At 39.6% G+C, this 27,102-nt stretch overlaps 1 protein-coding gene across 19 annotated transcripts in view; it reads left to right on the top strand.

The window, feature by feature from the left end:
* Positions 1-27,102, top strand: part of RBFOX1 (RNA binding fox-1 homolog 1) — a 2,189,093-nt gene that overhangs the window by 2,060,804 nt on the left and 101,187 nt on the right. For all 19 annotated transcript variants that reach the window (XR_012326128.1, XR_012326127.1, XM_073792340.1 and 16 more), the window contains 4 exons: positions 3,741-3,794; positions 10,573-10,665; positions 12,410-12,470; positions 22,618-22,671. Coding sequence is in view for 17 of the 19 variants with exons in the window: in XM_073792340.1 (XP_073648441.1) it covers positions 3,741-3,794; positions 10,573-10,665; positions 12,410-12,470; positions 22,618-22,671 (262 nt within the window). In the remaining 2 variants the exon portion in view is untranslated. The remainder of the gene's footprint in view (positions 1-3,740; positions 3,795-10,572; positions 10,666-12,409; positions 12,471-22,617; positions 22,672-27,102) is intronic.

The raw sequence follows: 27,102 nt of genomic DNA, 5'->3' as shown, positions 1-27,102 counted from the left end.
CCAGACCGGGGCACGAACCCGTGTCCCCTGCATCGGCAGGTGGACTCTCCACCACTGCGCCACCAGGGAAGCCCCTTGCTTTATATTCTTTACTTCCTTCTCTTTTGGATAAATTTGTTCCAGTGTTTGGCATTAAATCATCCAGGTCATCTTAGATTTCCTGGTTTTTTTTTTCTTTTTTAGATGGAACTTTCCTTGGTCAAAACATGATGTGGCCACAACATCCAAAGCAGAAGCCAATCTTTTTAAAACACCAGTTGGCGTGTGAGTGAATGGGATCTTATATTATCAGGGGCCTTGGTTCTGGCCCCAGCTACCTACTTCTTGATCATGTCAGAGCATGCGTTTCCTTTCCGTTTGAATTTTCAATGAACCCATGAAAGCAATGTATGGATTTCCACCAAATTAATCACAATGTCTTGCTCTTGAATAAAAAGCTCAATTTAACTTAATATTTAATAGTAAGCATTTGCGGTGTGAGAGAGGTGGTGATTATAGATCCAGGCCTCTGATACAAGGCATTTCATTCTAGAATTGTCTTCAGAAACAGCTATTCAGTGAGTACTGGCTTCAGATTTTACCACTGCCTTGTCAAGGGCACAGCGTTGCTTTCGTTATCAAAATACAGGCCTTTGGGGCATGAATATGATCCACTGAATTCTCTATTGTCACCAGACACAGATTACATGACTTTCAGAACATGCAAAAGAAGTTTTCATTAGAGAAGAAAAGAAGCTTTCACGATCACCTTTGATGTATAACAAAATAGAGATGTTTTCGGACATGGCATGTTGCCTTCTATTCTGCATCCAAAACATGAAGCCGACCCTAAGAAAACTGGGATGATGCCTTTTCTTAGCCTCCATGCACACTCTTTGAACTAAGCTTTACTTTCATGTTTTATACTGTATCCATTGAACACTTTTCAGAGGTTTTCAGAGAAATATTATTTGATCTGAGAATATCAAAAAATGGGTGGTACCTATTTGCCCAAGTGTGTGCCTGTAAGCTCCTGGATTTTATCCTTGACACAGCTATTGAAACACCTCGCCTGGATTCTGAGATGTTGTTGAACACGGCTGAATGTCGGTGTTGAGCAAACAAATCCTAGTTATGTCTGCGAATGAGTTGTGTCTATTTAAATTGAAAATGTGCCAGCTGTGTTTACATCATTAGTACCAAACTTCCCAATTAAACTGTTGATACTATAAATATAGTACACAACTGCCTTAGGAAGGGGGCTTACATCAGCATTCTTCTTATGGCTTGTTTCACTGGCTTTGAGGATCTTCCACCCAGTGGCAACTGCCAAAGAGGCAAACACTGGGGGCCGTTTCAGGGCATATGGTGCCATTGTTCCATTCAGGGAATGACACATGTGAAGATTACCTTTTCATTGGTTCTGTCTCAACCAGATCTTACTTTAAAGGAAGTGTTTTTGTGTTGACTGCTTAGAGAATGTTCCATGGATGACATTTGCTTCGTGGTTTTAGAGGAAGTCCTTTTCAAGCTTCTCTATCCATAAATATGTGTGCTTCCAGCCTCTTAGGCCTGAAATAAATATGATAGCATCTGTCTGGACTGAATATTCTAAGGAGGTTATATCAGAATTATGGCTTCTGAGGAGTTCACAAAGCTGGAGGACTTTTTAACTATGAAATTCACTTCACCTTTCAATGGCAAATCCTGCATTTCCCAAATCTGAAAATTATCTTCTATTTTTAACGATTTTCTCTGCCCAAATCAAGGGCACGGAAAATGCAGTAGAAGAATCTTCTCTTGACCAAAAGAATAGTTTAGTGTCCACAAATTACAGGGTGAGTTAGCTGCTTGTTTCTTGGTATTTCCATACGGCATGCTAGAGATGTAGACCTTCCATCTTCTCTCCTGGTTGAGCCTTCTCTTCTTGATTTCTTCCTATCCTTCTACTTCTCTCTGAAGTAGAGAAGCACTTCTGCTCCACAAGAAGAATTCAAGTCTGTAATCTACTGGATGGGTACATATCCTGAGGGATGGGCACATTTCTGTGACCCAAGATGACATAGCTTTGGGTTTCTTTTTCTCATAGTCAAAACTACTCTCATTTCAAGATTTTGAGCTATTTATATTCCACTGGAGCATACATATGTTTTTCTGTCTTTCTGAGTAATGTAGATTTATTTGTACATTCCAGAGGATAGCCTCTGTATATTCCAAATTTTTGTTTCTTTTTTTTTTTTTTTAATCTCAGTAAGACCTTCTTGACACTTACTCTCCGGGCCTCCCAGTATTCTGTGAGTGGTGCACATGGGTCAGTCAAGCTGCCCCTAATTCTCTGTATCTAATTGTTCCCTTTCTCTCCTGCCCCTCCCTCCCCATGGCTCCATCCTCTGCTACACAAAGGCTGCTTAAGGCTTTCCACCCAGTGGAGAGAGACAGAATACAGAATCTCCTAGGGTTATAAAAGATGTAATAAAAATTCAGGCTGCAAAAGCAAATGGAACAATAGGAAGGCTCAAAATCAGGGAAAAAGAGGATGGAAATTTTACTTTATGTTGTTCTGTTTGTTTTTTAATCACTGAAACAGGCATTTGCTCTCATTCTGCATCAGGGTAAAATTTCTATCTGATTTTCCCCCGGGCCTTGTCACACACTTTTGTGCTACTGTCTCCCACCTGTACTCATGTAGAACGGACCACACTCAAAAAATGCCCATTCGACTTCATGCGATCTAAGAAAACAGAAAGGATTCCAGCATCAGGGAAAAGGATTTTGAATTATCAAATGCTTTTGGAGCGGGGTCCATGTTCCCATTTTTTAAGTGTGAATTACAGACTGATGTGCGTGTGTCACTAGGACTACTAGGGTAGTCTGTTACTAGTCATAGTAAGTTACAAAATACAAGACACAATATCAGAAATTTTAATTTCAGATAACAAATATTTTATTAAGTATAAGTATGTCCCAAGTATTGTGTGGGGTACACTTATTCTGAAAAATCTGACATTTAAATTTAACTAAGCATCTGTATTTTATCAGGCTACCTAATGTATTTGTCATCTGAAACTTTGTTTCTAGATTTGAATATGTTGAGTTTCTTCCACTTTTTATAAAGCCTATTCACGCTAATTGTCTAAAATCTGTTTGTTTAACAACAAGGAGAATCATCTTGAAAGAAGTACATTTCAGCCTGAGGATAGACCACAACTGTGCTGGTTTCTTGCTTGTGATGGGTGTCTGTGTAGTGGATCTTCCTTTTATCTTTACTTCTCTTGTATGGCCTGGCTGCTCCTGGCTTTTGCAGAGCCAAGGTCCAAAATCCTCAACATCCCATTCTAGTCGGATATTTTACTATCAAAATCCCACTTTACCAAGCGGGCTTTGCCCAGTGGCTAGTGACGTACCCTAGAAGAGCCCTTGTATATACTAGCTGTTTTTAATCTTTGCTGCTCAGTGCCTGGGAAGGCAATCACTCACATATCAAGAAAGAAAAGTAGAATTAACCTCTCGGTTACATACTTGGTACTGGGCCCCTATTCTGATAGCTTATATGGTGGGATATGCCATAATTTGGAAATAATACATGCGGTTGTATTTTCTCTTGGTTCAAGTGCATCGTTTAATGAAAGAACAACATAAAATGTATATCCTTGACATTAAAAGAGAAAACAAATTCTGACTTGGGGCACAATTACCCATGCGCATAATATGATTCAGTGTGTTTCTCTTCTTGCTTATAAAATATTTCTATTTCTTTGCAGCAATTTGGTAAAATCTTAGATGTTGAAATTATTTTTAATGAGCGAGGCTCAAAGGTAAGCAACTTCATTCACTTTAGAATTGTTTAGCTTATGTTGAAATGCTTGTTATAAATACGGGGAAACAACTGCACTGTTTTAATCAGTACGTTGTGAAAATACACTTCCGTGGGAATTCCTTTAGGGACCACCTCCCGTTTCCAAAATGGTGGGGACTACATTGGATTCAGTTTAAAATGTATGAGGGGGTAATTTTAAATCGCTGTTTTATATATATCTGTAGATGTCTATATATCAATTTTCCATAGGAAAACTACCCATGCTTAAAAAAATAATGTTGTTGCTACATTTTTGTTTTTCAGTGATAATTATGTTCTTTATATTAAAAAGTGAGTTGATAGTCTCATGAGCAGGTAAATATGTGATTATTCTGTATTAATAAAGTGCAGTTCTTTTCCTGGGTTGTAGGGGAGAAAATCTAATATACACCAACCTTTTGAATAAAACTTGATCCATTAGTCTGTGTACCCACCCACATTTTGCAATTTGCCATTGCTTTTAGTTAGCTTTTTTTTTTTTTTTTCCCTGGGAAACCAATTTTTAAGTAGATTTTCTTAGAGCTAACAGTGTTAGTAAAAATCAGAGGTTATGTGGTCAAACTCCAGCAACTTCAAAATGGAAATAGGTTGGTAGGAAAAAAAAAGCCCAACTCTTCCAAAACATCTTCTGTATCAGTGGTCATCTAAGAGCAGTATCCAGATGGGCAGCATCAGCACGACCTGGGAATTTAGAAATGCAGATTCTCAGGGTCCAACCCAGACCTTATTGAATCAGATCCTCAGAAATTGGAGCCCAGCAATCTGTGTTTTAACAAACCTACCAGGGCTGTGGTGAAACTGATAAACCCTGTGTCTTCCTGTTTTTGACACACGCCCTCGCTTCCTTTGAATGCAAACTAGCCCTTCGCCCCCTGGGGCTTCGAGGTTGCTAAAGCATCCTCCTTCTACCTGCATTGACGGAAAATGCAAGAGAGCCATCAGAATCTCCCCGGAGGAAAGCAGTGCATTTGGCAGAGCAGCCGCAGATACTGTGGTAACAGGGAAGGATGCTGCAAAAGACTTGGATATTGACATCAGGAACTAGAAAGGGAACACGTTCAATAACTCTGCCTGGTTTCCGGTCTGCCAGGAATGTTCAGCTGCCTTCACATCCCCAGACTGTGAAAGTGGGGATGGAGAGAAGTTGATTACCAAGCACAGAGAGATCCCGGGTTCAGCCCCAGAGCTTTTCGTACACAGGCAATTTGGGACAAGCCAGCATCCAGGAGGGTTACTAAAAAGAACAGGTTTTACCTGAGGGGGCAAGAGCCAGTCTCCTGGGTATAGTAACCATTTCCTCCCCACAAAGCAATCCTTTATTATTCCTTGGACAGTCTGTACCCTCTTCGTCCTAAATAGGTTTAGTATTAACCTAATAGGATAATGCTGATTGAATTGAAGAAAGAAAATGCCAGTATTCTCTTTTCCACAGTCAAAATGGTGGTGTGATATTCCAGATGAGTGTAAAAAAAAAAAGAAAAATCAATTCATTATACTCTCTGGTTTTGCTACTTTAGGGAGCTCATCATTGTGTAATTTCAGATGTTTTACAGTCATCCTTGTAATATGTCAGTAGTTTGACCTCCAGGCTGGGGGAAAAATAAGCTAACTCTCTTTCTGCTGTGGTATGAAAAGCATTACAGGTACTATTTCTATATGTGCAAAGTCAAGTGCATTAAGAGAAAAATGTGCCTGATCCTTTTCACTCAGGACTGATGTATTCTGGGCAAAGTTATAGAAGATGTTGGCCAACTTTCTTCTAATCCTGCGTCCTAGCACTGCTGCCTTTAAAGGTGTTTTTTTTTTTTTTTAATTTATATTCCATGTGTACTTTGTTTTGTAACTTTTGCAAGTTGGAGGAAACTAATTTTTTTCGAGAGCTGTTTAAGGACATTAGAAGAATATCATTTGCTATTTTGAAAGGACAATGGTGGTGCTATTTTTAAGACTTCTTCCCTCGTTCTCGTGATTAGCCTGTCTCTAGGGCTTTAGGAATAAGACCATTTAAATTTGCTGCATCGAGAGATTGATTTTGTGAAGCTGTGAAGCCTTTTTTTTTTTTTTTTTTTGATTAAGAACCATCAAAAATAGCCTCTCTCAGTGGGTTTGCTCCCTCTGAAAGAACTGGTCTTGCAGGTGTGGGAGCTGACTGGTACCACTGGAATGTCATGGAGACAGTCCAGTTGGGAACTGCTGAATGAAGGAAACAGCTCACACGGGGATATCCTTCTTTCGTACTTGACGTTATCCTTTACGGGAAAAGGTCTTATTTAAAGGAACATTTCCACTTTAATGGTCGAGAAACCTGAACTGTTGGTATGACCTGATTTTCATCCTTTGGTATTGGAGAAGTAGCCAGGAAATACAGGAGAGCTTACAAGCTAGGAGCTGACCTTCTGGCCGTCGTCTTTGGGGACCATCCCAAGACAGCCACTCAATGCTCAATGAGGGAGGCTCAATGTGGGTGTTTGGTGTGTGTGTGTGTGTGTGCGTGTGCCTGTGCATATACACCTATATACACACAAGCAGTATCTATATCATCCTGGGGATGAATAATGTACAAGTTCATGTATAGAAGGATAGCAAGTAAACAAGGAAATCACTTTCAGAAAAGATCTGCCAGACTTGGAAAATGGAATGAGATAGCATTTCAGGGTGAGAGATACTATCATTCATTTTTCCTTTTTGGAGATTTTAAGATGTTGTATTTACCTCTGAAACATTTTATTTGGGGGGTGCAGCCAGAGATAGCTTTTTCATAGACTAGGAAATGCAGTCTGCTCTTTGATTCAGTGATGTCTATAGTATTGGTTGCATTCCAGTACAAGGTTGGTGAATCGGACATGAGCGAGACAGAAGTGCTTCCTGTTCTCACAGACTTTCCAGAGTAGCCTGAGAGACGGATCCTTAAGACAAACAGATGCAACAGAGTTTGCTGTGTTCTCAGCGAAAAGGCTGCTGAGACTCCAAGCAGGCAGACCAATCTTGTTGGAAGCTGGGAGGGTTTCTGGGAGAAGTGGCATTTAAGCTGCGAGAAAAAGATGAGTCGGGGAAGGAGGGAAGATGGTCTTCCAGGGAGAAGGGTCTGCGTGTGAAAAGGCGATTGGGAACAAGTGGGTCATAAAGCCCTTAGTCCCACAGGAAAATGAGCCTTCAGACCCTTTTCAACAGCTCTCCTCTTCTAGGTGATAGGAGTTCTCTGCACCAGAAACTGGTGGAATCAGATTTTCATGTAAGATGAAAAGTCAGCGCACACATCCATCCGGATACTTCAGAGCCTTTATTTCAGCGATAAAATATTGTATTTGTATTACTACAAAAAGGGAAGATATCACCTAAATATATCCCACAAGACTAAAGTAGAAAAATAACTGGGATACAGGAAGATCAGAATTTATGTTTCACAAAAAGATTTAAAAATAAGCAAGTCACGGCTGGTCCACATTAGGGTTGCCATTATCTGCCTAGGGGTCATGCCTTCCCATCATAGGGCACAAATATCCCAGATTCTCTTCTCCTGAAGGATTGCACCTTCTCTTAGCTCCCCCTTCTCTGTTAAGGTAAACCCTGGGAAGCAGTGTCTCTCCTCCAGCACTTAGGGAGCATCTGACTCCCCCCATACAGCCCCTCCTGCACACTTGATCTTTACAGGGCTATTGCGTTGCACTCAGTTCCTTCCTGTGCTCACCAGGCCAAGTCCAGAAGGTGCTTCTTTTGATCCCCTTTTTAAGACTGAGATAAAAATATTCAAAATATTTTAAGAGTATTCTGCAAGTTACATTTTGCTTAAGACAGAATTCTGACCACGAGGCAGGTCAAAAGAAACAGCACCTGTGCTTGATGGAGAGGGTGCCTAACAATGGCCAGCTGGTGGCCTCTGGTTATGGTGTAGCTCCCCAGATGAGAATCTGGCCATCTTCTGACCCAGGGACATCATAGCACTTCTTACCTGGGTGGGAGGTAGGATTGTCCAATGGCACACGTAGGAGAATCCCTTTGGTATTTGGGGGACTGAGTCTGGAGCAAGGTCTTCATGAACCCAGCTTTGCCAGATCTCAGCTGGGCATCTCAGCAGGTTGAAATGAGCCACTCAAAAAAAAAAGGTTAGCAGAAAATAATGAGAGTAAAAAAAATAATAAAGAGAATAAATATATTTTTCACTTTATATATAAAGTGAAAATGGAGTAGAATTCCTTTTTAGTTTATGAACTTGGGGTTCAGAATAAATTTTTATCTTCACTTTCACCTCTCCCTGACATACATGATGCAGCTTTTAGGCCAGTGTGGTTTGCTCTGGGCTCAGACCACAATCACAATGACTCGATTCGTTGGGATCGTCGTGTTAGACAGGTGGGTGGCATGTTCGACTTTCTCCTGCCTGTGTTCCTTCCAGCACTGCGGTGACACCGACTGTTAGTGCCTGTCGACAACAATGATGCCACCAAGCCCTCCATCGATAAATCACATCGGACTGTGGACTTCCTTTCCTTGCCAAGTGAAAGAATTGCCCCAGATAGAGCCGGAGTCCTAGTTTCCCTAATTACTTATTAAATGTATGGCATGGCTATGAATGCTAGAGCACTGGGCTTAGAGGTCAGGAAGAGAACATTCCTATGTGATTTTGGCTGACCCCTAGGTTTAAGATACGAATCACCAAGTCAGATAGATATTCATCTCAAAAACTCACTCCACTCCCTAAATTGCTCTATAGAAACTGGCAATGTAATATTCTACTCATTCAAAGAACTGAATCCTTCTGATAGTGCTTAGTGGTATGAGAGGCCATGGAAACCCAATTGCTGGGCCACATAGGTAACTTTTTCGGCAGATTTCTGGGTTCCACTCAGGGATTCTGATCCGATAGATATGGGTCAGGGCTCAGGAATCTGAATGTTTAATATGCTGTCCAGTTCCTTCTGATGTACAACTAAGTGTGGGACCCACTGGCTAAGAGTCAGAGCCATCAAATAGAGCGACCCCCCTCCCCCAAATTCTGTCTTTTGCCTGTTGAAGAGCTATTATTTCAAAACTAATCGGCACGTATCTTTGAGTACCAAATGTGGGCATCCTACCAGTGATGTATAGAACTAAGTAGCGTCCTTCTAAGCATGTAACCTTATTAGGTTAATCAAATAGTTCAGACCTACCCTAATCATGGACCTTCACTGTGGGAAATATGAAGAGTAATTCAACCTAATCCCCCAAGTGAATAATTAATTTTTTTCTCTATCAGATAATTATCTAATCTAACTTGAAGACATCCACAGCTAGTTTCTTCTATGCATGAGCCCATCTTAATATTGGAAAGTTCTCTCTTAGTTAAAGCACTGGGTAACAGCTCTCTAAATACCCTGAGTTTCGGACATCCCTTTAGCAATCTAATGAGGATCTGAGAGTTAACAGCTAATGACTAGCTGTGATTTGTAATGACGGTCTATTTTATTAGTGGGACAGACTGTCCTACTGCCCCAGCTAAGCTTAAAGCTAGCATTTTTCCTTTATGTAAAGATTACTGAACACAAAGAGGAGTCCTGGCACATTGCATTATTTCACCCAGTTTACACTGTGAAGACCAGAACGAGCTGGGCATATTTGCACTGGAATTGTTTCAAACGGTTGGTGTATATTTCTGAACAAGATGTACAAATATTTTTAGGGGTTGTAAAAATAATGTGTCATATTTTCTGTTACTCTTCTTAGGAACAGTGTCAGTGAAGAAAAAGGATGGATTTTTAACAATGCGATGTTTGGGGGGTTGTTTTTTGAGGCTGAAATATTAAACAAAATATGCCAGTGGTGCAGAAAAGGGTATATTTGTTATTGACCAATAAAAGTTCCCAGAGTGTTATTATAAATGACATTCTATTAAAGGAGCTTCTTTATTTTCTACCAGTTGATTTGATAAATGAATACCAGCATAATGTCTTAGGACTTTACCATATGAATACACATTTCCCTTTTGGGTTAATAAAGTAGTCGGGAAAGTTGACAAATTCCGAAGCATGTATATTATTTTCAGGGTCAGAGGGGAAGTATTAATACAAGAATGTTACTTGAACTGTTTGCATTATTAATCAACTGATGTTTATTTCTATTCATTTCATGGGATTATTTTGCTTATTAGATCAGAGTTTAAGATTTATTATAAAAAAAGGTCTTTCCTTTTTTTTAGGCTTTTAATTTTTATTTTTTGAGACATAAAGGCTGTAGAATTGACAAATTTGAATAACCCTAAAACTGCATGGAGAAGAGTTGGTCTTAAAACCACACAGCATGACTCTGTAGGCAATGTTAGAAGATTCTGGCATTCATTGTTGAATTTTGTGCACACGTTTTCTTTTCTTTTCTTCTTAATTTGCATGTCAAGAAAGTGGTTCCCTTTTTTTCCTCGTTATTTCATTTTCTTCTCTGTGAAGACACTGTACATTTATTTTGATCTCATTTTCTTTCCGTTAGATTTCTTTTCTTCTGTAGTGACATTTAGAAAGGTATTTCTGGTATCATTCTTTGAATTCTTCAGGGGTGACAGCTAACGGGTGACAGAAAACAAAAATCTTGTTCACATTTGTCGCTTACTTATTGCACATTTTAGTACTCTTATAATTTCTCTAATTTGCATGTTACAGAACTGAAGCCAGGACAAGAAATAGAAATTAAAGCGAGAGAACGTTCCACAGTGGTCGTTGACTGAAAATAATAATCTGCATGTTGTTTTCCCTTCTCCCTCCTGCATGCAGGGATTTGGTTTCGTAACTTTCGAAAATAGTGCCGATGCGGACAGGGCGAGGGAGAAATTACACGGCACCGTGGTAGAGGGCCGTAAAATCGAGGTGCATGTCCAAAATATTTTCCTTTTCATCTTTTTGATAAGTGTCTGCTTCACGCTCATTTGTTGTTTCAGATGCATCATTGTGTCTTGTATGTGACCCTACTCCCTTCTCATTGTTTATATATATATATATATATATTTATATATAAAAAGGAAAACTGGCCTTAATTTTTTTTAAATTTTCCTTTATTATGTTACTCTTATTACTGCTAAAAGGTGGATGGCAAAAGTGAGACAAAAGAAAGGTTAATCTGAAAGGGATTTTTAAATTATTTTATTTTTCATGTCTTATAACCAATGGGTGCAGTAGATTCCAAGCAGTGGAGAGAGTGTTGCCAAACAAAACAAAATACAGAGCAGTTTCTTTTTTTTTTTCCTTTTCTTTTTCTTTCCACTACAGGGTTGATGAGGGATCCACAGTGGTGTGCAAATTAAGCCAAATTGTGAAAGAAATGGCGTTCGAGAGAACGATTGTTTGGGAAAAAAAAAAAAAGTGAGAGGTTTTTGTCATGAAACCTTTCTTTTTTTTTTTTTTTTTGTTTTTTTAAGAAGCCAGTTTGAACTTTATATTCTTTTGATCACAAAGTGAATAACCAAACAGGATTTCCTGTTCAATATCTGGCCGTTCTTCATGAAAAAAAAAAACGCTAAAATTCCGATACTCAGAATCTGCTCTTTCTACCACTGACTCTCCCTCAAAATGACCACAGGGTAGTATTTGTTAAAACTTAAAAAAAAAAAGAAAAAATACCAGTTAAAAATGCTTTAGTCTTTGGAGTAAGATGTTGCATATTTTGCCTTTCATTTCCTCCCACCCTCGACGATAACCCTTAGGCCCCTCACCAAACTCTCAGTAACCATGGTAACTGTATACAAACTCATGCTGGCGATGGTGGTGAATGGTAAGTGGTGAAATCCATCTGCCGTTTCACGTATTTAGTGCTGATATATCTCTATACATATATATACCACGTGAATTTTTTTGACTTGTTGTATTAAGTTTTCTTGATGCTCTATTTTTTTGGATATTGGTACGCCTGTAACTGAGTGTACGTTCTAAGCTAGCCTGGGAGGCACTGACTGGATTGAGATATGACCAGTGCACATCTTACTCAGATCGTTAACTCCATATTGTGTTAAACAATGCACCCTCTCTTTTATCCTTTTGTTAGCTGTGACTTTAAAGCTTGAATGATTTTGTTAATTCTTGCGATGTAAAAGGCTCTTGTTCCAAGTGTTGAATGCTAGATGTTGCTTCCCGATGGTTCTTCCCTCGTAAAGTGTTGCATACGGCTAAAACTTGTTTGTCCTTTTTTTGACATTTATGTTCCCTTGTACCTTGTCTCTCCCCTCTTCTATTCCACTGCATGTTCCTTCATGTGAACCTTATTTTATGTTTAAAAAATATTTATTGTTTCTGTGTTACCATGGAGTACACGCATGCTTTTCAGTCTTCAATTATGCAGTTCCTTTTAATTTGCTTTTACTGTCTCCTTATTAAACTTTTAAATGATATGACATTGCTTTATTGAAATGATTTGTTAAGTTAAAATGGTTATGAAGTAAATGTAATTATAAAAATGTATGATTTTGTTATGCACCTACTGCCTTTTATAAATTAAAATGCATTTTAGTTTTTGGTGTTTTTTTTTTTTAATAAGTAATCACAGTCATAATGCATGCAACTAATTGAAATGTGGACTGGCCCTGGAATATGTGCTTATTTGAGTTTTCTATGTACATAGGTAAATAATGCCACAGCACGTGTAATGACAAATAAAAAGACTGTCAACCCTTATACAAATGGTAAGTAGAGATTGGTCTTTTACAAGAAATTGTCTCTACCTCAGAATCTATTAAGTAATTTAACTGGGGAATCTGTTTCAACAAACCATATTTGCCTCAGCATGGCTACTGTGTCCTTGCTGCTGACCTGCTACAGTGAACCACTTGAATCAATAAGATAAATTTCATGACAAAGGCAAATTTAGTTCTCAGGTTAACAGTGCATGTCCTTCTTTCAGTCTCTCTGTAATAACTCCCATGTGAGTGAGATACAGTACTTATTTAGGAATTACTTGGGTAATTTAATTTATTGTTATTGGAGTTAGTTGAAGGAGGATGGAAGTTTTGTTTGTTTCTTTTTTCATCACCACCTCTTCACTGATCACTAATCATCCCCAGAAGTGGGACTGCAGAATTTGGTTCTGGCTTTGAATCTTCTCTGGAGCTATTAGGCTTTTAAAGTGCCTTAGATGGTGTCTCATGACCAGTTCCATAGTGAGTACTGGTTGACCACCAGTGGCATTTGGGGGCAGGTGAGGGTGTTGCTGTGTATTGCAGACCCCTTCAGGACAAGGCATTTCTGCCCTTGCTCTAGAAGAAGACATCTCAAGACGCTCCATAATAAGGATTTAATATGTATGAAGAGTTATTTAAAATGTTCACACATTTTGATTCTTTAATCCTTCTCAGAAAAAATGTCTCTTAAGATATATGGGGGGAGGGAGGCTGCTAATATGCTAATCACATACTTAATTGTACCAGAATTAGAAAGAATGTAATGTAGTAAGTTAAAGTTAGAGCTTAGTGGAATATTATAGTCATTAAAATGAGTAGGATGAAGACTACAAAGGGCCTCATAATGAATTAAAAATTTTAAAATAAGAAAATTATATGTATAGCATGATTTGAATTAAGGTAGGCAGTACACCAAAATGTTAATGGTTGAATTGAATTGTGAGACTGGAAGATATTTTTTGTTTTATAGATTTTTAAAAAATAGCAATTTTATTACAGTCTTAAGGAAAAATTTATGGAATTTTCCATTTTTAACATTTTAATTACACATGAAACATGGAAATACAGACATTAAAAAAGGAAAAGAAAGAAAGAGAGAGGGAGAGAGGAAGGAAGGAAGGAAGGAAGGAGGGAAGGAAAAAGGGGGGGAAGAAAAGGCTAAAATATATTTTGAATGACACTACTGCCACCTTGGTTTCCCAGCTACCTCCTCAGAAGGTACCACTATTACAGATTATTGTCTATACCTTTATTTTGCACTTTCTTGTATATATACGTACTCAGTATATATTTATAACATTCACAGTAGTGTGTGCATTCTTTTTATATGAACATGGTGTACATATCATTTCTAATTGGCTTTTATAAGTCATATGGAGTTCTTTCAATGTTAATACATACAGACTACATTCATTCTTTTTAGTGGTTACATAATATTCCATAAAATGAATATATGGGTTTATTCCCGCCTCACGTACTGATTGACATTTTTTTTTTCTATTATAAACAATACTACAAGCATTTGGTAGTTTTGTTTTTCTTCTTTCTTGTGCAAATGGCTACCAATTAGGCTAAGCCAGTTTGTTCTTATTTTTAAAAGGGGCAAAATTAAACAGAAATATACCCTCAATATAATAGGAGTCTAAGGAGAAAGACCAGAAGAATTATTTATTCTGCTGACCCATTTTCCCAGCTCCAACAACCCAAGACATAACCTTAAATGGTATAGAAAATTTTTGCAACAGACTTTGAATGCCCAGTGATGAAATGAAGCAAACCGCTGAGTTCCATGTCATGAAGACTTTCTACTTGGGTAAAAATGATAGCTCTGCAACTTGCCAGAGCTAGTACACAATGACACCAACATGACTACTGGGCACTTTCTTTAATTATGAAGTAGCAATTGTGTGTGCGTGTGAGTGTGTGTGTGTGTGTGTTTGCACCACGCATGCTTTCATGCGTATGCATAGATGTTCATATCTGCTGCTTATGTGAGAAAATAAAGCAAGGGAAGCCAAATATTATTCCTTAAGCCGTATGTAGGCATGTTTATTTTAAAGAAAGTGCTATTGATCGATGACATACCCAGGGGCTGAAAACTGGACCTGTGGGCCTTGGAGACACAATTCAAAGCCTGTTTATTAATAGCCAACAACTCTGAGTGTATGGCATTATGTTAAGCATTTTAGATGCACTGGGTCCACGTGAAGTCCTGTAAAGAAGACATAGTTTTCCTGTGGTAAAGCTGTAAAATTTGAGGCTAGAGGAGATGGAGTGATTAGTGAAGGCTTTTTTTTTATTATGAAATAACAAAATCTTGTGGCCATGCCCATGTGTTATGAGTGCATCGCTTTCCCCTGTCATCTTACAGAGCTGCACTCAAGCAACCAGCTACAGGAACAGAAAGATTATTAAAGTTGCAGCCCCAAATTCCCAGTTTGGTATGTTGGCATAAACATCCCACATCCCATTCCAGGGAACCATGCATTCTTAGTTTCCAGAAATGTCATATGGGTCTCTAATCTGTGTACCCAAAAGGGGGTACTCAGGGGCTTATCCTGTCACATGGACTGAGGATGGTACCTAAGGGGTAGATGGGCAGTCGCAGTAGAACTGACTTTAAAAAAAAAGGCAGATCCTAACTACATAAAGATGATTGGCTTCTATAGTGGAGATGGTGGAGAATTTTGGTATTCAAGAAAAGTAGTTTTCAAAGCTTTTTCAATCCTTAATTCATGAGTACCATCACTACAAGTAAAATTTCCCATAAAAGGCAATCCAACATAACTGAAAAGATATGGGTCCCTCTCAGATCCTTGACAAGCATGACTGTGTTAATAGAGGATATTATCACTACCAAAAAGAAAAAAAACAGAAAACGAAAAGAGAAAGTGGTAGCTGTGTGAGATGATCGATATGGTAATTAGCTGGATTGTGGCAAAAATTTTACAGTGTGTATGTGTATCAAATCAACAAATGGTACACCTTCAATCCTTCAATATAGACAAACTTAGTTATCAGTTATACCTCGATAAAGCCAGGAAAAAGAAGAGAAGTGAGGACAAATAAAGTCACATGGAAATGAGAAAATTGATTGGTGAGATTCATTCATTAGCTACCTCGTTCATTCTCACAAACCATCAAACTTAGGCTGCAGCAAAATTATGCATCACTAGAGTCATCAAATTTTGAGATCACCTTCACGTGGAAAAATATAGCTCTCCATGCCAGCATCACATTCATGCACTCCTTCAGTCTTGTCAGTCATCCAGCAAAACTTTAAGCAACTGCAAAGTTTTTGATGATGAATGGGACAGGACCCTAACCGCGATAAGACACAAGGTTAGGAGGCTCTGCTATAGAGGACCAAAGTTAATGAAATCATGGAGGATGTGGATTCCGTTTCCCAGCACATTTGAACTTGGCAATAAGAGAAGACTGTAGAATGACACATAGGGGTCTGGAAACCCGCCCCATCAGAAAGCTCCACAAAGAGGGAATTGGGCGGGCTACTTCTGTATTGCTGATTTTTCCTGAGGACACCAACCCTCAGAGAAGAGTTAAGCTTTACTGAGCTCATTGGAGATCAAATGTTTCCTCTGTAAAACAAGTTGAAAATCAGATTCTCAGGAACTTCTTCGATGTTGGAGAAGCATTGGTGTTGGATGTAGCTCTTTTATTTTCTCCGAGATCTTAGGAAGGCTGAAAACGGGACAAAAAGACCCAAGACTATATGGAGAGGTGGACTTCGCATCATACCTGCCTTTCACTGGCTATTGAACTGCAGGCAGGCTGTTGAAACACTCCACATAACAGCTTTCCCAAGTGGGACCTGAGAAATGGGACCTACTATATAGGGTATTTGTGATTATTATGGGAGATAAAATACTCAAAACAGTGGCAGGGGTACAAAGTCCCCTAAAAATTTATTTACACAATAATCTCAATAATAAGTTGCCATCCTGTTCTCTTTTTTTTTTTTTTTCCTGTAGATAGTAAGCTGAGTTTCCTGATCGAGATACTAACTTAAGGATCAAACATTCAGATGCTAACAGAAGCTGGCTAGGTCAAATAAATAAGGAAGCAGAGAGGGTCTGAGAAACTTGTGGCCTTTGGGGACTCTTTCATTTTCATACTGGGAAAAGCAAAGTATGTCTCTTCTAGAAGAAAAAAACAACACAGGGTAACAATAAAAGATTGCTGACCTTTGGCCTCCAAGCCCAGCGTGTAATGGGGAGGAGACAAACTGGAGGGTTAAGTGGGGTGGCCCCTCATCACCCCCAGCAAATTGGTCCATGGGGGATTCTTAATCTAAAGTTGCTATTTCTGCTCACGTTTGAAGAGAAACAGAAATCCTGTATAGACGAAATTTAAATGTTGACAATAAATATGTGTTGCAAAAAAAAAAAAAAGTTCCTGAGTGAACCAAATGCAATGTGCAACTGACTTTTCATTTTGGGCATTGCCTTCTGCACCATTTCAAACGCCAGATCCCTGGCATCCTCAGGTCATGTCTTTAGAAAACCTGGGCATGCAGTTTGGGAAACCCCAGACTTTTTTTTTTTTAACATCTATTGGAGTAAAATTGCTTTTCAATGTTGTGTTAGTTTCTGCTGTATAACAAAGTGAATCAGCTATATGCATAGGTATATCCCCATATCACCTCCCTCTTGCATCTCCCTCCCACCCTCCTTATCCCACCCCTCTAGGTGGTCGCAAAGCACTGAGCTGATCTCCCTGTGCTATGCAGCTGCTTCCCACTAGCTATCTATTTTACATTTGGTAGTGTATATATGTCCATGCCACTCTCTCACTTCGTCCCAATTTACCCTTCCCCTTCCCCGTGTCCTCAAGTCCATTCTCTATGTCTGTGTCTTTATTCCTGTCCTGCCCCTGGGTTCATCAGAACCATTTTTTTTTTTTTTAGATTCCATATATATGTGTTAGCATATGGTATTTGTTTTTCTCTTTCTGACTTACTGCACTCTGTATGACAGACTCTATGTCCATCCACCTCACTACTCAATTTTGTTCCTTTTTATGGCTGAGTAATATTCCATTGTATATATGTGCCACATCTTCTTTATCCATTCATCAGTCTGTGGGCACTTAGGTTGCTGCCATGTCCTGGCTATTGTCAATAGTGCTACAACAAACATTGTGGTACATAACTCTTTGAATTATGGAAACCCCAGACATTTAAGGGTGATTTCTTGAATGTGTTCCTTCGATACCCAACTCCGCAAAGCCCTAGAGAAGGCACATGCAGAGTTTTTTGTGTGCACATTCAGACCTATCTTTTAACACCTAATACAGCCATAGTTAACACTGGGGACCTCGGCCAGTGTTTCTGCAGAAGGCTGACAGATGACCTTTGAGAAGCTAAATTTTAGGAGGGGAACACTGATTTGGATGCAGCCCCTTGAGGCCAGGCCGCAGAGGGATCTCTCTAAACAGCTCCTACGTGTGATATGGAGTGAGACCTCCACATGTCTGGTCTCTGCTCCATTGCCTTGTTGTATGGGGGCCCTGGGAGCTGGGAGCGGTGGGCTTTGTCAGCTGTTCTCCCTTTGTTGTAAGCTTCATTATTCAGTTTAATGTCCTTGATCAAAATCTCTGAATTTGCAAGGCCTGGGGACATACACAAACTGCCTGAGAAATTAAAACTGGGATCATTTTGTCCGTCTTCCTGACAGTGCAGGCTCCTGTGTCCAGCAAGGTGATCCCAAGGGTCCCTTCCAGGTACTAGAAGGAGTCACAGGGACTAGGAGGCCATTTGCATGTGATTTGCGTGCATTTACATAAGCCCGCAAGAGCCCTGTTAAGTCTGAGCAGAGGTGATTTTCAAGGGCTGGATTCTTATTGCCTTTCCCTTGAAGACAGTCACCCCTAACAGGGCCCTTTTTTATTAGGTGTATATAGGGAAGCAGGTCATTGACGGTAGGAAGGAGATCCTAGCTAAAAAGGAATGAGTCCATTAAAAAAAAGCTCTTTATTCTTTCAGTTCCTTTAGAGCAAAACTAAGTAAATATATGGAGCACTGACTATTTGCCAAACAGCTTTAGATGTTGGGAATTCACATCGGACAGCAGTCAGTCCCGCTCACTTCACCATTAATTTTAATGAAGGAGAAAGTTTATAAAAACAATTAAGAGGGCTTCCCTGGTGGCGCAGTGGTTGAGAGTCTGCCTGCCGATGCAGGGGACACGGGTTCGTGCCCCGGTCCGGGAAGATCCCACATGCCGCGGAGCGGTTGGGCCCGTGAGCCATGGCCGCTGAGCCTGTGCGCCCGGAGCCTGTGCTCCGCAACGGGAGAGGCCACAACAGTGAGAGGCCCAGTTACCGCAAAAAAAAAAAAAACAATTAAGAACAAGCAACAAAAGAAAAAAGATAAATCCAGGCGGCGTTAACCACTATGCAGAAAACAAAACTGGGAATTGAATCAGGGGACAGCCGTAAGAGTAGGGAAGGAAGAGGCATTAAACAGCCTGCCCTGGGGAGACATTGGAGACCTAAATAATATCAGGTCAACTTTTGAGGAATGAGCAGAGTTCTCCAAGCAGAGCGAGCAGTGGATACAATCCTGAATGGTCTAGATTGGTCTGGAAGGATCTTAAGTTGTTTTGAAAAGATGAAAAAGGCCAGTGTCACCACAGTTTGGAGAAAAGGGAACAGTGGTACAAAACAAATGGACCGGGGTTAGATTGTGTGGGCTTGTAGGCCAAGGTAAAGAATTTGTGTTCTAGGGCTTCCCTGGTGACGCAGTGGTTGAGAATCCACCTGCCAAGGCAGGGGACACGGGTTCAATCCCTGGTCCAGGAAGATCCCATGTGCCACGGAGCAACTAAGCCTGTGAGCCACAACTACTGAGCCTGCATGCTGCAACTACTGAAGCCTGCATGCCTAGAGCCCATGCTCCGCAACAGGAGAGGCCACCACAATGAGAAGCCCATGCACCTCAACGAAGAGTAGCCCCTGCTCGCCGCAGCTAGAGAGAGCCCACGCGTAGCAACAAAGACCCAACACAGGCAAAAATAAATAAATTTAATAAATAAATTAAAAAAAAGAATTTGTGTTCCAAGTGCAGCAGGAAGCTATTGAATTCTGAGTAGCAGGATGACATGTCTGATTTACTTTTAAAAATTGGTTTGGCCACTAGGAAAAGAGGAAGAGAAGATGGTGAGAGTTAGGACTTTGTTGCCATGGACTTGTCCAGCTAAGAAATATAAATGTCTTGGGCTGGGATGGTGGCATTGGTGAGGGAGGGAAGTGGAGAGAGTGGAAACATCTTTTCAAAGTCTAACCAACAGGATTTTCTAATGGATGGTACATGGGATATGAGGGTAAGGGAAGCATCAAGGCATTATTTATCAAGAATTTTGTTTTGAGGAACCAAGTGGATGGAGATGCCATTTGCTGAAGGGGGGAAGACTTGGTGAGGAATCTGCTTCAGGGGAGGAGGGAGATGAGAAGTTGAACTTTCGTGCCTGTGGTGTGGTTCAGAAAAGCCTTTATTTTTCCTACAGTGGGAATAGAGCAGCCTTATTTAGGAGAAAAGACCAGTAATGGGAAGAAGGGAAAACCTGCACTGATGTTCCCATGACTACCTGAGCAGTCTCATTTCATTTTGCTGCTCACAGATCCCAGCTGACTTATTGTAGAGGAGACCTTATCAATTACCTCTCTCAGTTAATACTTGCAAATGTGAGATGGCATAGATCTTCTGAGGAGGGAGAGTATCATTTTGTTTCTATTATGTTTATATTGAATGGAAGTTTTCCATGGGGAGACTTGGTAAACTGGTAGATCATTGGTAGATAGTTAGAAAGTGGCATTAAGTAGCATGCCCTAAGAAGACATCAGGTCAGCTTTGTCAAGAGCTGAGAGATTGATTGATTAGTCAAAAGATAAATAGATAATAAAGAAAGAGAGAGTGATGATAGAGATGGTTGGATGGATGGATGATAGATATAGATAGATAGATAGATGATAGATAAATAGATACATAGAGTTTTCTTAGCCCAAGGAAATGAGGAAGGTAAATGTAGATGAAAGAAACATGATTTCTTAGACACCTCTGAGAAATCTGTTTCTTTGAGAAAAATGAAAGACTGAGAAATCTGTTTCTTTGAAAAAAAATGAAAGACTGTTGGCCTAACTTAGAATCTTTGAGAGTTACATCAAAGTTGATCAATGGTTCCACATTCAGTGAATGGTGTGTCCCAGCCTCGTGTGCAAAAGGAATTATTTAAGGGAGTTAATAAGAATACATAAAAGAAACAATGGTTTCAAAACGACCCTGTCTCCACTACCAGTAAAAGGTAGGGGCATAAGCAGGATGTAAGATGGAGGACAGAGGGAAGAAGAAGGGTAATAAATTCATAACTTAATTATTCACTTAATATGGCTACGTATAGATTTCTTTCACAAACTCTAGATTTCTGTGAAAAACTAGCAAGAGAAAATTAAATATGTCCAGATAACCCTGAAGCTTTCTTTGCAGCCAGTTTGCTCTATTTTCTCTTTGATTCCAAATGACTTAAAATGTGGACATGTCCTCAGAAATTGAGTATTTTCTTTTTTAGGAAGCAGTGAATTTCAGTTGGTCAAATTGAAGTCATTTTCCATATTTATAGAGCACATATTCTGAAATGATTGGGGTAATTTTTATTTTTATACCACTATAGGAATTTCTATAAGATAAGATGTGTTTAATATAGGAGAGGAAGGTGACAATATGGAGTTTCAGAAGCCCCTGGGACAATACATCTCAGAATTTCATGTCTCGTTCTCTGGGTCTAAAATTGCAGCCAGGAGTTTCCCATTAATATGCCTGCCAAGTAATCCAAGGATAACCCTTTGGAAAACCCTATCCTAAGATCACCCTGGGTGCTGTAAACCAGCTAGTTTATTCAAATTGGAACGGAAAGTTTCTAGAAACAAAACATTCTTGGAAAGTTCTAGGAAGTTCTTAGGTCCATCCAGGGGCCAATCTATTGCAATATAGTGCCTCTGTCTTCCTTAGTGGATCAGTAGATTGCGGTCACCTCTCAGCTGTTCTTCCAGGCTCATCACTTAGACCAGGCAATAGGATGGCACACCCTCTCCCTCTGGGAAGAGCTCAGAGAGTACTTGTCACAAATACCTTCTCTCACATCACAACTCTCACCATTGCCTTTTCTCAGGAGCATTTAGTAGAGGACCTCTGATGTTTGACCTTCACCTCAAAGACACAAGGTTTCCCACACCTGTCTAGTGTCTTTTGGCAAGTCTGTAATAGATGCTTTTATAAAGACTTACCAGCAGGAGCAGGAAATGATCACCAAACCCTAAAACATGATCATCTTTTGAGGTTGTTCCCTAAATAGTGCCCAGTGGGTGTGTAATGAGGGTAGCTTGATTTGCAAATATTCTTGTTTGCTCTTTTCTTGAGTAAAAGTTTCTAAAGGGCCAGGATTCATTTTACAGAAAACGCACCATGTGGAACGTTTGGAACATTACAGGATTCTGTTAATCCTATATACAGGTTATTTGAAAGTTACCTTAGATATCACATGCTTATTAAGAATTTTTATGGTTCTTGAATTCTTTGAAATGTATTCCACACAATCTCTAGTGGATAAATGTCATTTTCTTTGGGATTTAAAAAGCACTTTGGAGTTCTGTAGAGTCTCTGGGTCACAATTAGGAATGACGATTTTCAGAATATGTTTCTGCAAAGAATTCTGTTCATCTTCCAAAACTTTGCAAACTTAATACAAAGGGATGTATTACAAAGGGATGAACTTAATACACAGGAATATCTAGCAGTGATCCATGAAAGAAGACCAAAAAATTTAAATTATTATAGGGGCTCTAGAAAATATTGATATGGGATGAAATGAATTATCACATCCTTTTCAAAAGGTTCATCTGTAGCTGGTCAGTAGTTTCCATGCTATTAACTTGTATTGGCAGAAAATCAAAAAAGGGCCTAAATCTATTTTTCCTATGTATAGTTTTCAAGTATTCTTTATGCCTGCCCAAACTATACATCCTCTTAATTTTAAAATTAAAAAGAAATACACCAACCCATTTGACTTGTAGTTAATTTGCAATGATAGGAGTTGTTGAATCAAATGTGATGATAACATTTTTGTGTATTTGTTTTAAGGCTGGAAATTGAATCCAGTTGTGGGTGCAGTGTACAGTCCCGAATTCTATGCAGGTAAAGAGTTTTCTCTTTGCATGATGTCTTCTTGGTCTTTTCTAAATGTGCTTTGCCTGCCCATAAAGAATGGGTTTATAAAATAATCTGAACTGATAAATTCCTATCCTAGCAAGTTTTGAATGATTTTTTTTAAGGCAAAACCAAAAGTGTTTAAAAGCTTTTAAAAAAATAAAGGGGAATCATGTAAGTTACATTGTGGCATAAGCATGGAGCCGCGGCTCCTTGTGACATTTCACACTGATTTTGCCTCAAAAAAAGCACTGAGATTTTGTTCAAGAGGTTTGAACAAATGGACAGCTGCTCATGCCTGTTTTCTTTCAATGTGCCTGAACGTGTTTTTCAGCCATACGTTTCCATTTGGAATTGCATTTTTTATTCCCTTGGCAAAGCAGAGAGTTGGCTTAATTATCCCAATAATGTGCCAGTGTTTTGGAATTGCAAAGAGAAGGATTATTTAGAAAACTAGGAAAGCTAAGTTGTCCTTCTTTTTCCATTAATCAATTTCCCTTAGCAATTCCCTTTCTCTCTGCTTTGCCTTCAAGGGTATATAGCTTTCTCCTCATCCCTTCCCAGCCACCCAACTGCCACTCAAATCCACTGTCCCAGAAAACTTGGTCATCAGATTTGGGGAGAGAGTAACTCAGAAGCAACAGCAGCTGAGATTTTTTGCTCAGCATAGCCTGTTACTTCTACCTGTTACTTCCCTGCTCATGAACAAGGCTGCATTGAACACCTGAGAACCTTAGTAGATTTGTCACATTGATGTTGAAAAGAAGTCTTGCTTTGATGTGGCCCTTGCTTTTTAATAAGGAGAAATCAATGACCCGTTGGTTTAGATCCACTCATTTTGTAATCTCTTGATGGTAAGTCACACCCCTTGCTTTGTCTCTTCTGAGATGCCCTACGTCAGTCATCTTCCCGAAACTAAACATTGACGCTAGTGGATGACAAAGGAACATAGGAAACTTAGACAGCTACTCTAGCACAAAACCCAACTTGATTTTAATAGATGGTAAACCTTGGAAGGCCCAATGTGGTAGCTGAGTTCTGGATTTTAGGTAGGCAATATTTGTAGTTGTTCTTCATGTGTGAATTTTATTACAAGCCTGGGTTACGACCAGGGATTCTAATAGTGAAGTAGTTGTGTTGACTCTTATTGGGGAGGCAAGACCTAGCTATAAGGCTTTCCATGGCTATGTGGTGGGGTCCACTTCCTGAGGGGACACATAGAGTGAGGAACGTGGGCATTACTATCAGGCAGCCCAGGATGGAATCCTGGTTTCTCTACTTGCCAGCTGTGTGATTCTAGGCGAGTTACTTAACCTCTCTGTGCCTCAGCGTCTTCATCTGTTACATGGGAGATGATAGTAGTAACAAACGCACAGGTATTTATAAGAATTACATGGGTTAATATCTGAAGAGTGTTTGGTGCATAGCAGCACCATATAAATGTCAAGGAAATAGAAATAAATAAGTTAATGTTCCACCTCTCTGCCATAAGGGGAAAGTTAACTGAGAGCTGATTCTGCTGAATTCTGAGTGTACCACTAGACTAAAAGATTCTCTTTTAATTCATGAGAGGACTAGTCCTTCAGTGCTCAGCTTATCAATTCAGGGGGCACAGATATTGCTGGGATACATCTTTGTCCAAAGCTTTAGAGAAATGAAATCCCCCAAAAGGGCAAGAAGGAAGTTGGAAAGCAGCTTCTGTGTATCTGCTGGGAGTGCTGGGTGAAATGGAGTCTCTGGAATAAAGAGGTGGCAGATTCTGCGTGTGTGTGTGTGTGTGTGTGTGTGTCCGTCCGTCCGTGTCTGTGCACGTGCCTATGTGCATGTTTTTTCTCCCCCAAAATAATGAGATCAAGAGCAAGAAGCAAGAAACCATTCAATGAGGAGGTAGGGTATGAATGTACGAATTGTGACAGAGAGAGGAAAGTACATTTTTCCAGCCCTACGCAATGTAGTTGCTGGTCGCCTTTGGCTCAAGCAACCAGGAAAACACCAAATATCTACTTTCCAATGATTTCAAACCTCTGTGCATATCTGTGGGTGTGTAAGAGGCCATTAAGACAGAAGAAACAATTCAGAATGACTTAAACGTACGAGAATACATGAATCTGCATAACTTTTAGAACATTAGAGCAGCCATTCAGATAAGCCCTGGGCCCAGCCTCAAAAGTTAGATCATTGGGGCTTCCCTGGTGGCGCACTGGTTGAGAGTCCGCCTGCCGATGCAGGGGACATGGGTTTGTGCCCCGGTCCGGGAAGATCCCACATGCCGCGGAGCGGCTGGGCCCGTGAGCCATGGCCGCTGAGCCTGCGCGTCCGGAGCCTGTGCTCTGCAACGGGAGAGGCCACAGCAGTGAGAGGCCCGCGTACTGCAAAAAAAAAAAAAGATCATTGGACTATGGGGAGAAAATAAGTTGTAATAAGGGTTACTCTTGATTGAGTACTTTTATGGCCAGGCACTGTTCTAAGCACTTTACCTAAATTAATGTGTTTGAATCCTCATGGCAGTTTTCCAAATGTGGAAACTAAGGTACAAAGGGTTTGCATCACAGGGCTAAGATTTCACAGCTGGTAAAAAGCCAGCTAAAATCAAGAGCCTGTGTTGTTTGCAACCAGGTTACTTTGCTTTATTTTTTATGAATGTTAAAAGTCATCATTCTTATTGACTGTGCCCTCTGATAGTAGATCACGCTACTGCTCTCTCCAAATCAGTCAAATTAAAGAAGAGAAGTAAGATAATAATTTTGGATTATTCCAAATACCACAGTATTCAGACATATTAACTGCTTATGCCAGGGGAAGCTTTCAGGAGCCCAGACAACCAAATAATTATTTCTATGAGCTGCTTCAGTAAACTTAAATCTAAAAAAAAGGGGGGGGGATGAGGGGGCACGGAGAAGTAAATGTTACTTGAGAAATCTGAATATTTGTGTTTGGTGTTGCCAATATCTGGGCTATCCTTGATAATCAGAGGCTTTCTCTTTTAGCCTGTATGTTTGTCTATGTAGGTAGACAGAGCTCATGATATTCAGAAATGTGGGGAAGTGTTGCTGCAGATCCAACACTCCAGAACAATTCCTTTTAAATACTTGAAGACCCATAAACACTGAGAATCCTGCTAGCTTAAATCTAAAATTTCAGGCACCTGTATCTGTGGAATGCATATATGCAAAATAGAGCTGTAGAATGTGTTCATTTCCATAACCAGGTATAATGCCTCATGTTATCCATTTAAATACCCATGACTAAGAATCTAGGGGGCATTTTAAATTTCCCCAACTACAAACATAGTCTGGATTTATCTTGGAATTTTGAATGTGCCCCAGAGCTGAAATGAAGACCTTGTCATTGATTTGCTGTGGGTATTTCACAGGTCAGCCCTGTATCTGCCTGACACAGAGAGCCAGCCTTATTTTATTAGTCATTTCTATATATAAGACTTCGTGTTAATGACAAAGATCACAATATTCCCATAGTATAATTATTGATTTTATGAAGCTTATGCAGAATTAACAACCCAGCCTCCAATTGTCTCTCAGAATGGGGCATGAAAAGTGCACATATTTTGTAAATTAAAATCAATATTTTCAATTTCTCCTAAAGGTAATTTTCCTAATTTAGTGGACTTTTCCCCTAACATTTATTTTCCCTTTAATTATAAAATGGCAGGTTATCGATTTTCGTCTGTAACCTCTTGACGCCCGGAGTGTGTTTTTATTGCTCACGCAGGGTGGGGGTGGGGAGAGCAGTTATACCTCTTAATGAGGATCTTTAATTACTAGCTGAACAGTATTAATTTGCTTTGATAAATTATGACATGCACTCTCCCTCACACACGTTCTAAGAGAAGCATTTAGAAAGCTGTTAGGAAAGGTCTTTCATTGGGGGTGGTTTTTCTGAACTCTCATCAAGTTTTATACCTGCAAGAACTCTTTTAAATGCTTATCCAATACCAGTTTCCAGAAGCAGATACATCTAAATCAGCATATTCCATGAACATACACAAATCTCCTCCAAAGACAAGTGGGTGTTTTCCTATAAAACTAAGCAGCAGCATTGATTATTTCCTAAGCCTAATCATCTTCAGACTCCTTGAGGCTTATTCTCATGACAAATGATTGATAAGTCAATACAAAAAAATGCCCAGGTGAGTTTCAAAGACTAGCCAGCATGTACGGGCATTCCATTTTAGAGTCAAAATAAAACTGAAGGCACTAAGTAGAAGTAAAACGTCTGCAAATATCTGTTCCCAGTAGCATTTCTCAGGTTATTTCGTGTAATTAAAAATAGGGTTTTTAGGAATCCCGCTGCGGAGGCCTCAACAGGGATTCTTAGAGTTTCCTGTCATTCTGAGAAGTCCCCTTTGCCATCTAATAAAAAGGTTTTTTTAAAAAAAAAAGTGATATTCTTAAGGGATAA

The sequence above is a fragment of the Tursiops truncatus genome, chromosome 15, assembly GCF_011762595.2.
Source record: "Tursiops truncatus isolate mTurTru1 chromosome 15, mTurTru1.mat.Y, whole genome shotgun sequence".
Lineage (NCBI taxonomy): Eukaryota > Metazoa > Chordata > Mammalia > Artiodactyla > Delphinidae > Tursiops > Tursiops truncatus.
The sequence above is the reverse complement of the archived record's forward strand: the minus strand, read 5'-3'. Positions and strand labels throughout refer to the sequence as shown.